The sequence below is a fragment of the Molothrus ater genome, chromosome Z, assembly GCF_012460135.2.
Source record: "Molothrus ater isolate BHLD 08-10-18 breed brown headed cowbird chromosome Z, BPBGC_Mater_1.1, whole genome shotgun sequence".
NCBI classification, from domain to species: Eukaryota; Metazoa; Chordata; class Aves; order Passeriformes; family Icteridae; genus Molothrus; species Molothrus ater.
Genome location: NC_050511.2, coordinates 61,159,260 through 61,171,375, shown reverse-complemented (window position 1 = coordinate 61,171,375; position 12,116 = coordinate 61,159,260). Strand labels below are relative to the sequence as shown.

At 36.7% G+C, this 12,116-nt stretch overlaps 1 protein-coding gene across 1 annotated transcript in view; it reads left to right on the top strand.

Annotated features, from left to right (window-relative positions):
- The window catches only part of KIAA0825 (KIAA0825 ortholog), a 232,646-nt gene that overhangs the window by 61,838 nt on the left and 158,692 nt on the right, over window positions 1-12,116 (top strand). The window contains exon 5 of the mRNA XM_036402547.2: window positions 2,210-2,380. Within this exon, the coding sequence (XP_036258440.1) occupies window positions 2,210-2,380 (171 nt within the window). The remainder of the gene's footprint in view (window positions 1-2,209; window positions 2,381-12,116) is intronic.

Below are 12,116 nucleotides of genomic sequence, written 5' to 3'. Positions count from 1 at the left end.
AATGAGTTATATTAGTTTTCTGACCTAGCCCTCCAAGTCATGATCCATTTGGTAACATTTTCACAGTAAGCATACTCCACTTTGTGAATGTGGCAAATTTTCCTCCAACAGGTTGATGTCACTGAGGTTTGGTTGAACAGCCTGCATGTCTGTTTCACATCTGTCCACGTGGAGACATGTTCTCTTCATGACAATCTTCTACAGGATTTATAAACCTGTTTTAAGGTGTTCTCTGTCATTGCACGGGCTGCTTCGCTCTTGGCAAAGCACACAGTTCTTAAAGGTTTTTGTCCTGTGGTTGTCCAATCAGAACAATGTCAGAAAAGAGGTGCCTTTTCATTCTACTCTGCTAAAAAGTGGACACTGATGTGCTTGTTCAAGCAGGCTGGTCAGTGTTCTTCAAAATTGAATGCTGCTGTCAGTATTTTAAACCTAATGATCTGGATGTATAGAAGGCCTTTCAGTCAAGCTTTGGATAATCAGGTGTGTGCACACTACTTGAGCATCAAGCACTAAATAAATTAATTGTAATTTCTGAGAAACAATAAAACTGAAATATGTTCTGAATGATCATTAAAAGTAAAAGTTTTTACTTTTTCTGAGTTTGGTAATGTATTCTAAGCACAGCCTTACTGTGGTATACCTTTGTCTTCTACACCCACTCTCTTTCAATCTAATAAGGACAATATCATTTGAGGGAATCAAATAAGTGGAACGTTTCCTTGTTCCTCCATAGACAGGGCAAAAATATCACAAGGTTTTGAAATTATAGGAGATGGAACTAATGTTCTGTTCATTTTTAGGATGTGTTTTGTGGTTCTTACACTGCAGACTCAGGCAGTCTTTTCATGTCAATTAAACTCAGATTGTATTCTCTACTTTTCAGATAAGGAGTAAAATTCTGTGAATGTGATTTTTTGTAGGTTTAAGGCTTAAAATTAGAAATCCAGTGATAGATTTGCTATTTACTCATTATTCAGAGAGGAAAGACACTAACAAAGGCATTTATGCAAAACTCTTTTGACATTCTTAGAAATGCAAGGAACTAACATGAATACATCTGTTTGGAACCTTGAAGAAATTCAGATGTGGATGCAAAACCTGCAGTCCAGTCTCTAATGCTGTAAAACTAGAATAGCATATTATGGAATTAGCTCTGCTACTTAGATCTATGTCTATTTAAAAGTGATTTGTAAATACCTAAAAATTATTTAGAAACTTTGAGGGAAAAGGAAGGTACAAAATACTTAAAATTTGCAAAGGTCAGAAAGATTTGACACATAAAAGTACATTTCAATCGATTTCTTTTTGTATTCGTCTTTCAGAGCTTCCCTTTCAAACTACTCTGACTTTCCCATTGACACTTTCCACATTAACTTTTCTTCTGGTGTTACATCTGCAACAGAAGTGCGTAGGACCATGGTATCAGCTCACCATAATTTGCATAGAAGTGCAAATTTGTTACACTTAAAGACGTTATAAAATTATAGTACTTAAACCCATGTGGTTTGGTAATACTGAATTGGAAACGTCTCTGAATCATTTATAGTCTGACTGTGCTGAAATCAGAGTTCCCTGGGTGATGTGACATGATTATATGTTATGAGTGCATGTGTTAACCTTTCAAAATAAAATGTTCAGTTTCTTCTTTTAAATACCAAATGCTTATAGTTATAATACTTGCTGATATTTGCTCACTGACAGTCTCACTTGTTTTCAAACCCCACATATTTAAAGTTGTGGAGTGTTAGATTGATGTTTCTTTCACTCAAATGTCATATTCATCAACTGTATTGTGCTAGCAGATTGTTAAACAGACAAGGTGATTTGCAGAATGACAAGTGATGTGATGTCCCAAACCATTAAAATACAGTAATGATGTGGTTTTTTCCCTTTCGGCTTTTGCAACACAGTGGGTTTTCTGTAAAACACAGGTGAGAACATTCCTGAGTAGATCCATTTTGTGGAAAAATTCCTAGTTAATGAATAACAAAACCTGGAAGTCAATTGGAGTCTCACAGATAATTGAGAAGTTCTGAAGACTTAGGAAAAAATAATGTAACAGTATTTTATAATGAGAAAAAATACATTATGTTATAAGGAAAGTTAAATTGCTTGATGTATTACACTTTCTTACATAATCAGTTTTGCAGTATCATTTGTTTTTTTCTGCTATAATAAAAGCTATTTTATAATTTTACTTGAATAGCCTCCCAGGAATACCACAGCAAAGGACGGAACTTCTGCTTAACCTTATATCAACTCAAATGTCTTTCTCAACTTATCAAACTCTTCTTATTAATGGAGGAAAAAATTGAAGAGCTCTCTACAGAATTTCTGCTGCTGCCTTCATTTACAGAGAGGAATAAGAATGTTCAAGGTAATGAATGATTGTCCTGATTTATTGGTTTATTGTGTACAAAAGAATAATTTTATGCTATTTTCAACATTAAATACCTAATTTGCGTCATCATACTTTTCAAATAAATGTGTTTCCACATCCACTGAAAAAGCTTTTGAAATGTGCAGATTTACATTTGAGCATGATAACTTGCAGAAAAGAACTGATTGCTCTGTATAAAGATGTGATGTACTAACTGTAGATATTGATGGAGAGCCATGATGAAAAACTATCAAACACTGGAACCAGATATCTCCTACTGGATTCTCTGTAAAATCCTATGTCTCATATAGGACACAACAATACTTGGAGTCTGAATTCTTTGAAACTGACTTTTTCTGAACTTATCCTTGAAAACTGCCTTTTTCAAGAGAGAAAAGCAAATACATTAATATCAGTTTAGTTGATCTTAGTGTAAGTGAAACTAACTGCTAAAGGATATAGTCCATGTTTAATCTGTATTTCTCACACTTACTCATATTAACTATGTTTACTAGCATGCCTATCTCACTGGCTTCAATGGCTGAGTTACAGAAGGAGGTTCTACATCAGTAAAATGATCAAGCTTCAAGTTTGCATTTCCTATAGGTTCAAAGCTCACTTTTTTTTCATCTAATTGTATTTAGTAGAACCTGGTATAGTGAAAATTCAGGTATCATGAAAATCAGGAGTATTCTCACAAATGTTCTACTCTGCTGCTTCTGCCAGTGGAGACTCCAAGTCATGAGAGAGAAGTGGTTTCAAGAGCTTTGATGTTACTGCAGAAAAATATCAGACCAGAAATGAGGCCAGGCTGCTCAGGGAGAGAGGATAGGTGAAATCAAATGTTCACTATCTCTATAGTCAAGCTGCAGGCTGAGAAAAAAGGTGTTTTGGGAATGATGTAGTCTCAGAATACTAAATTGATGAAAATAAAAATATTAAATAAGAAGATTTCTAAGGCACACGGTTTGTTGTTATATTCTTCACCTGTAATATTGACACTCCAAAATAAAGAAATGCAGGTTAACCTATATATTTTTAGAATATACGTCAAAGCTCTTATAAAATATGCATTCAAATTCCATTTTTGCTGACTTCAATTACTTCAGTGACTTCAATGTATTTCTGCCTCCTTTACTCAGTTTTACTAATTCTCAAGAAATGTTACGCTATTATATATTATAATTTATGTTTTATGGACTTGATTCTACAAAGAGGTCTTAAAATAAACTTGTAGACTTTTCCTCATGTGTTGAGCAGAGTATGCACTCAGTAAGGACAATGTTAAATGTACTTTTTATTACTGTATTATGTGAGAGAATGTAAAAAAAATCAAGAAATCTAGAATGGGAAATTTATTTGATATTTATATGACTATATTCTAAGGCATGTGGTCTCCAGTCATTCAGAGGACTTAACAATTTCAAGATTAGCAAGAAACATTTTGCTTTCCTGGAAGTAAAAATTATCCTGCTTAATTAATTAATAAAATTTTTTCCAAGCTTAATTACATACAGAACTATTTCTCCAAAGAGTGTTAAGCCACTTTCTTTGAGAAGTATTCTTTTAGAGTAATCATGTCTATAGCAAGTTGATTCTTAATTGATACCTCTGCTTGATCAAATCTGAATGCGAAATATTATTAGATCTTGTAGGAGGCAGTCTTGTGGGTAAAAGGTCCATTCCAGAAAAAAACATAGAATTCATTTTACCCTGAAAAACAAGTGAGGGTAAATATTTTTCAGATGCTTTTACTGAAGTCTCAAACATACTTTTGTTTTTAGAGTTGCTGCTGTGATCAGGTGATTCTATTCACAGAACTCTTCTCCATGATATGTTTACAGATAGTTTGTGGAAAGAAGACATTTCCAGAGAAATTTTTAACAAGAGGTCTGACTAGAAGAAAGGTTTATTGGTATTATTTTATTTTCATATTGTTGGAAATCTCAGTTGTAGTGAAGTGAATGATGATTTGATGTGGGAGAATGAAAACTATGTTTCCTGTAGTTTCAGGTTATTTTAAGTACCTAAAAGAATTTAAGATTTTCCCTGTTAATGTCCTATATTTGGTTGATAATTTTATTTTTTTTACTGATGATGGCCGAGTTTTTTTATAAGAAGTATTGGTTAAAATCCTTGTTTTATTTTCATCAGAATACATTGTAGCATGTGGCTAGACAATATAATGGCAAACTTCAGTACTTATTTAGAAGCCTTATTACTAGAAATCTTGTTTAATTTGGCAGAGTCGAGAGTGTAGATGGTCTGAAGCAGCTTTAAATTAACTTGTGTACAAAGGTCAGGTTTACAGTGCAGCACAGGCTGCAGAACCAGCCTAAGAAGCCGAGTGAATTAGCCCAGACTGAAGTGAGTGCTGATGGTGCTAGAAAGTTACCCATACTCTCAGTGGGTTCAGGCTAGGTTGGGTATATCCAGCCTACCCCTCGGTGTCTGCAGTGAGTGATATCTGAAGTGTCAGTGCTCTGCAGGTAGTATTGCTGGCAAACTCAGGAAAGATGGCCAATTCATAAAAGGTAGGTGAATGTCCAAGTCACCTTAAGTTTCCCTAGGCATTGCATAGACAGAAGCCTTGTACTTGTTTCCTTTATGTTTTGGTTGCTTTTAGTATTCATGGGAGACAATCTATGTAGCTCACACAGAGGTGCAACAAAAATAATGATTTTTTCATGTGCTTGTGTCAAGTAGTGTATTTATGTGTATAGCTGTTTCAATGTCAATTGATTTTTTGTTTTATATTCTGTAGTACTTCAATTCTGATATTTAGAACATGTATAAAGTTCCATCAGAAACAAAGTAGTTCTTTGGATGGTTCCTCTTTGTAAAATTTTTTTTGTCCCAAAGATGGCATCTGAGTTTTATCTAAACCAGACGGTTTCTTGGCCCTCATTTTTCCCTAAACCCAGCAATGACAAAGAGCAACGGCTGCATAAATTGGATGTAAGAAGAACACTTAGGGTTTATCACAGAAGAATCAAAGATTTCATATCTTCTGACAGATTGTTTGTACTCTTAGGGGGTCTTAAGAGGGGTCAAATGGCTTCTAAGAGTTGCTTAGCTAGATGGTTAAGGGATTGTATTAGAGAGGCGTATGTAGTTAAGGGTAAAGAGGCTCCCAGGGTTTGTAAAGCTCATTACACTAGGACTATAGCTGCTTCTTGGGCGGAGAGGTCGAAGGCTTCCACATTGGAAATTTGCAAGGTGGCCACCTGGGCTTCTCTTCATACTTTTTCATTGCATTATTGCTTGGATGTAGTCTCTTCTGCAGATTCTGCTTTTGGTAGGAGGTTGCTTGTGAACCAAAAAAAGAACAGTGAAGAAAAGAAAGACATGTAGTTCAGAGTTCTAGCTGGCAACAAGACAAGTTTCTTTGCAGCGTGCACAATGGAATCCTATGAAGACCAATTTAGGCCGTTGAAAATAGATGTTACAGGGAAGTACTGCCTACCAGTGTTCTCTGATGGTAACCCCATGGCAGACAATAGCACCAAAGGAAACAGTGAACCAGAGTGAACTCTGTAGGGAGATGGATGTAGAGAGTTTTTAGGTGATACAGATAGGTCTCTGAGTTCAGTTTGAGTTCTTTATCTGGCATCTTCTGGAATATATTCAGAATCCTCATTTTCACAAATTACTTTGCATTGGAGAAAAGAATTCTCTGAATTGCATTTTCCACTCTAACTTCTTTTCACTGTTCTTTCCAATTCTTCCTGATTTTATTTTTTGACTTTACCAGCAGTAACTTAGTGTTCCTTAATATGTATACACCAAGATTTGAGCTTGATTTAAAACTGTATTTGTGTTATCTAAGCGCAGGTTTTTTAAAAGATAGTGTAAATACACATTTTATCTACTGCCAATGTGTTCTTCAAGTTTTCCTTTAAATCAAAATAAGGAGAAAATCATGCAAAGTTCTTGGACAAACAAGTGATGGTATGGTTTTGTTCCACCCCTGAACAGTAGTGTGACATCTGGGCAAGACTGCTACTCTGCCTTTCAGAGAAAAGGTATCTGTATTTTTCTATAGCTTACAGGATATTAATTCACAATGATGCATAACTTCATTCCACTACAGGCATTGAATTTCATAAAATTATAGGAGTAACCATCCCCAGTTTTTTCTTGACTATTTAGCCTTTTCATGTGCAGGTATCTTGTTGTACCTACTGTGATGAGATAGTCTACTTCTCTATTTACATTCAGTTGAAATTAATGAGAAGTTCTAACATACCTAGTACTTCCAGCATCACAGCTTCTCTTTGAAGCAATCAGGAACATGATTGTCTACAATCAAGTGCTAAGCATGAGACTTGGGTTTAGAACTCTGACAAATAGCATTCTCTTTCCATCTTTAAGTTAGATTTTTCTTTCCTCTTGGGTTTTCAGGAGCCTCTTGTTAAGACTTCTAAAAAATAAAAAATATCTAATGTGCTTTCATCTGTCTCACTTTTTTGTCCCCATTTCAGTGAGAAAGATGAACTTTGGACAAATCAGATAATGAATACCAAGAAAGGCTTTCTCCAATGGAGTGCTTGTAAACACTGTGGGTGAAGTTGTCCAATCCTTAGGTTTACAAGCTCTGTTGCAGGGGACTGGGAAGATTTGCAAAGGTCTTTCCTTCACACCTTGAAGAAAAATGCTTAACTCTATATCCATTTCTGGAAAGTGTAATAAAAGGAATGTAGAATAAAATTTTTGACGTGCATCCTCCTAACAGACTTTTATTGCAAAGTTGCAATATTGCAAAAGTTGCAATTGAAGATTTAAAAAAGTTGTGATTTTTGCTTTGGTCTCAACAGAAGATGTTCAAGTATATTCTTTTACAAATACAACAGCTTCAGTGGATCAATCCACAGTGAAGATGAATTTACACTAGGAAGACAATATGATTTCAGAGGTACATTTTCTGCATCTGGGTTAGTACAGTTTGCTCAGTACAGTGCAACAAGTAAAAAGTTCATTATTGAAGATAGATAGCAGAAAGTATTTTTGACCCATAGTTAGTCAGGGAGTTTTTAATTGTTATTTATATTTCTGGAGGAATGGTTCTTTCTACTTCTACAAGTGTATTATTTCCAGCATGTTTTCAATAAGAGTTCTGACTGAGCTGGATGAATCCAATTTGTAAGCTACTTTGCTAGCACTGATACTTAGCTAATACACAGATAGTCAGTAGCTCATACAAAAGTTTTCCTTGATACTTTGCTATTCTCTGCTGCCTGCAAAACGGTGTCACAATGACTGTTCTTATAGCCCTAAATGCTATAAAAATAGGAAAGCTGTGGAATTCTATAGAAAAAAAAAATAGAACTTCTTATAAAAAATAAAATTATCTTTAAAATGCAAGAGGTGTCACTGTCATTCTTTGGTCTTTGTAACCACCATTACAAAACCAGAAAATTACTGAATTGGAGAAAGAAATAAATAGATACAGGGGATCTAGGCAAACAATTGTTTTGAAGAGAAGAATAATCCCAGCCAAATCTTAATACACACAAGGAAATGTGGCTGAAGCGTTTTGATTTTAAGTGTAGCACTGGATATAATCTTGTTCTCATTATTTACAATCAAAGTTATTAAAGCTGCCTGGTTGGTAAACTAAAGAAAGTACAGAAATTATGAGCATTCAGTCAACACTAGATGTTTGTAGAACATCGGTTTCAAGAAAGACAAAGCAAGGATTTGTGGTTAATCCAATCTTCCCTAATAATCAAGAATGCTGAAGGTTTAGAATATGCTCTGGAAAAGAAGCAAATATGAGAAAATTACGTTTTTCTTCAGCCACCATCTTCTTTTACAACATTCACTTTTTTCAGCTCTCTTTCTGCAAATTCTTTTCTCTAAACATGTGATCCCTCTCCCATGTGAGAGGCATTTAATTTAAATTTTCTTTTAATTAAGAAATGTAAATTTAAGGTAGAAAGCATCCCTCTCCCATGGGAGAGGGATCACATGCATTTCTTTCTATCTGTGCAAAAGCAGTTTGATATGTGCTATTTAAAGAGAGGAGTCAGAGGATTCCTCTAGATAGGTATGGTTCCTCTAACCCATGCCTGTCTTTCTGTCTGCAGTGGCAAGCTAATTTGGGCTGAGTAGCAGCTGTACCTTAAATAAAGCTGTGCTTCTCTTTCCCAGGAGAGTTTGTTGATTTGGGCAAGACAGTCTGAAGACAAGTTGTAAGGCCCTAAAATCCTTACTTGATGAGACACTTAAAAGGGCTTGTGGTTTTTCATGGGTAGACACACAGACAAATACCAAAAAGATATTCTCAGGAGGTCAAAACAACTTTACTGGCAACTTCAGGATATCAAGAAACTTTGGCAAAACGTTTAGGCCAGCATTCAATCAACATAAAACACTTTTCAAAGCATTAACTTAGCTCATTTGACTTTGCAAACTCTAAGCCCGTTCAATTCTAAGTTACTCAAAAATTCCAAGAAGAGGGAATTAAAAGAATAAAGAGAGAAAGGCAGAAATTATATAGAAAAGGACAAACATAATTACCACTCCAGGTTCCAGTGAAGTGGTATGAATCTCTTATAGAGATTCAAAGAGGAGATAGGGTCAAGACATGCTGACCTTGTGTCAGGTTAAATACCGTTTGGCTTTCCTGGGCCCTTCCCCAGGTGGGAGTTCCAGTCATCTGGCCACTCTGGGGCTGAACTGGGGCTCCAGAGGCAGAGTGTGGAGCATTGCCTGCAATGCCAGGGATTGGCGGCCACTGTGGGGCTGGGATACAGGCTCTGGGGGGTGGAGTATATGGAGCAATGTTCTGCCTCACCAGAACAAGGCCTGACCTGCCGCTTTCCCTCCCACACACCCCCCCAAAACATTTTGAGCAAGCATTCCTTCCAGTCTCTCACACAAGTGAAGAATTCGCAGGACAGGAAGGGTGTAATTTGTTACCTGTGTCTGTGGAAATGGTGTTTGAGAGGAAGGTTGTAGTAGCATCTGAAGAGCGGAGGCTCTGTGGGGGGCTGTGGCTAAGCGTACGATAGTCAATGCAAAGTGGGAAGGTGACCCTTGCTAGCTGGAGGTTAAATCAAAGAAGAAGATTGCCTTAGCCAGCCATACCCAGATGAGATCTGGGGAAAGCAAAAATTTGAGAAACCAAAAGAAGTCAGTAAAATATGGGAGACTTGAACCTGGGGCTTCTTTGAGAAGACCAGTGAAATGTTTGATGTGTGTAAGCCTAGATGCACAAGCATTGATACACATGGGTATAAAACAGGAGTGTCCAGACTGTTAATTAGAAAAGGAGGTGGGATAATCTAGTAGAACACATTAATTTAATAATGAAGGAGCCTGTTAAATGACTGGTGTGGGTGTAAGCATCACTTTCCTCTTTGTCTGTGGTTCTGGAGTCAAAAATCTACCATCAGTTAGATACATATTTATCTCAGCTATGAGTTCTTAACAAGTAAGGCAGCAATTCTGTGAATACACAAGGATTTCAGCTTACATGTTTAAGGTTTTCTTTGAAGTCTTGACATAAAAAGTTATAAATATCAGATCTAAGTGGTGACAATAATACAAGAATATGAATGTGTCGAAGCTTACTTGTGGTTATAGATAGAATGTGATGTTATATCTATAAAAAAAGATAATTGAAAGGAAAGAAAGGTAAATTAAAGGTAGAAAGCACAAAATAGAAAATAGGAAAAATATCCAGTCAGTTAGACTATTAGTTGGGTTTTGAAAATTCTGGACCAATGTCTAAAGAAAACTGTTAGAAACTTTATCATAAAATACATTAAAACATGCTGGAAAAATACCAGTAAGTTTCTGGTATTGTCTATAATGATGAGTATCAGGGAGTTGGATGGCCTGGATAATATCTTTTGGTTTTATGTTCTACCATTTTATCTTTCATTTTAACCAGCTTAAATCTGTCAATGTCTTAGGAAAATGCAAACGTAAATGGTATTTAGGAAAAAAACACCAAATGTTTGGGAAAAAAAATCTCCAAAACAGACAAAGAAACCCCATAAAAACATCAAAGCTCTACAATGTTGTATAAGTGTATGAAAAACAGTGTTTATTTTCAGAATGCAAATCAATTAAGGGAAAGCTCAAATTTACTTTGGATAAATTAAATCCAATGCTGGAAATTTCTCAGAGAGAGAAAAGCTCTTTAAACCTTGGCCATGTACTACTGGTAACTTCAGATCACTGAAGACCTCCAAGGTTATGCCTGGAAGATAATCTTTGGCAATGCTTTCATAGGACCTGGTCATTTAAAACCTCTTTTAATTTCATATAACGTACATTACTTTTGAAATATCTGTACCAGTCTTGTTTATGCTACAAGACAGATTTTTAAAATACATATTGTTTGGTGTTATCCTTGTATCTCTTTGTTCTATTTTCTCACAGAATCACAAAATAGTTGGGGTTGCAAGGGATCTTTGGTATTCATATTGTCCAACAATCCCTGTTCAAGCAAGGCCTCTAGAGCAAATTGCCCACAGTTATGTCCAGATAGCTTTTGAGTATCTCCAAGGATGGAGATGCCATGACGTCTCTGGACAACCTTACAGTGCTTGGTCACCTTCACAGTAAAAAAAGCGTTTCCTGATGTTCAGAGGAAACCTCCTGGCTTTGTGTCTTTTTGGGCCTGTGACCACTGGCCCTGTCATTGTGGGAGACTGATTCTGACCTCTTTGAACTCTCCTTTCAGGTATTTATATACATTTGTGAAATATCCTGCCCTGCCCTTTTTCTTCTGTTGGCTAACAATCCCAGTGCTCTCAGCCTGTCTCCATTCCCTTTGTCATCTTCCGTGGCCCTTTGTTGGACACTCTCCAGTATGTTCATGTCTGTCTTGTACTGAGTAACCCAGAACTGTACACCACTCCAGGTGGGCTCATCACTGTTGAGCAGACAGGAAAAATATTTTCCTTTGACCTGCTTATAATGCTTTGCCTGATCCAGACCAGATACCATCAACCTTTTTACTGGCTTATGTTCAACTTCATGTACTTCTGGACCCCCAGGTCCTTTTATGCAAAGGTTCGCACCAGCTGGGAGAACACCAGCATGGGTTGGATGCCGGGGTTTGTTCCTCCCCAGGTGAAGACTTTGCTTCTTGGACTTTATGAGGTTCTAATGTGCCTATTTCTCCAGCCTGTTGAGGTCCTTCTGGATTGGTACCATGGCTGTCTGCCATCCTGTTTGATGTCAGCTGCAGACTTGCTGAGGGTACACTGTACCGCATCATCCAGATCATTAATGAAGATGTTAAACAGGATTGGACCTACTATTGACTCCTGAGATAGATTGCTAATTACTGACTTCAAACTAAACTTTGTGCCACAGGTCACTGCATTTGGGGCTTGGCTATTCCACCACTTTTCAACTCACCTTTCTGACTATTTGTCCAGTCCACACATCTTGTCTGCATCTTGTCCTCTAACAAGATCTTATGGGGAGACAATGCTATGGGCTTTATTGAAGTCCGTGTAGAAAACATCCACTGCTGTCCCCTCATCCACCAGGCCAATCATTTCTTCATAGAACTTTATTATGCTTTGGCCAAGCATGACTTCCATTACTGAAGCCATGCTGAATGCTCCTGATGAATTCTTTGTAATGCACCTGGAAATGCCTCTGTTACCTTTCTTGTGGTTGAAGTGAGGTTGACAAGACTCTGATTCCCTGAGTCCTCCTCCTTGGTCTTTTTGAAAATACGAATAACATTTGCTTTATTCTAGCC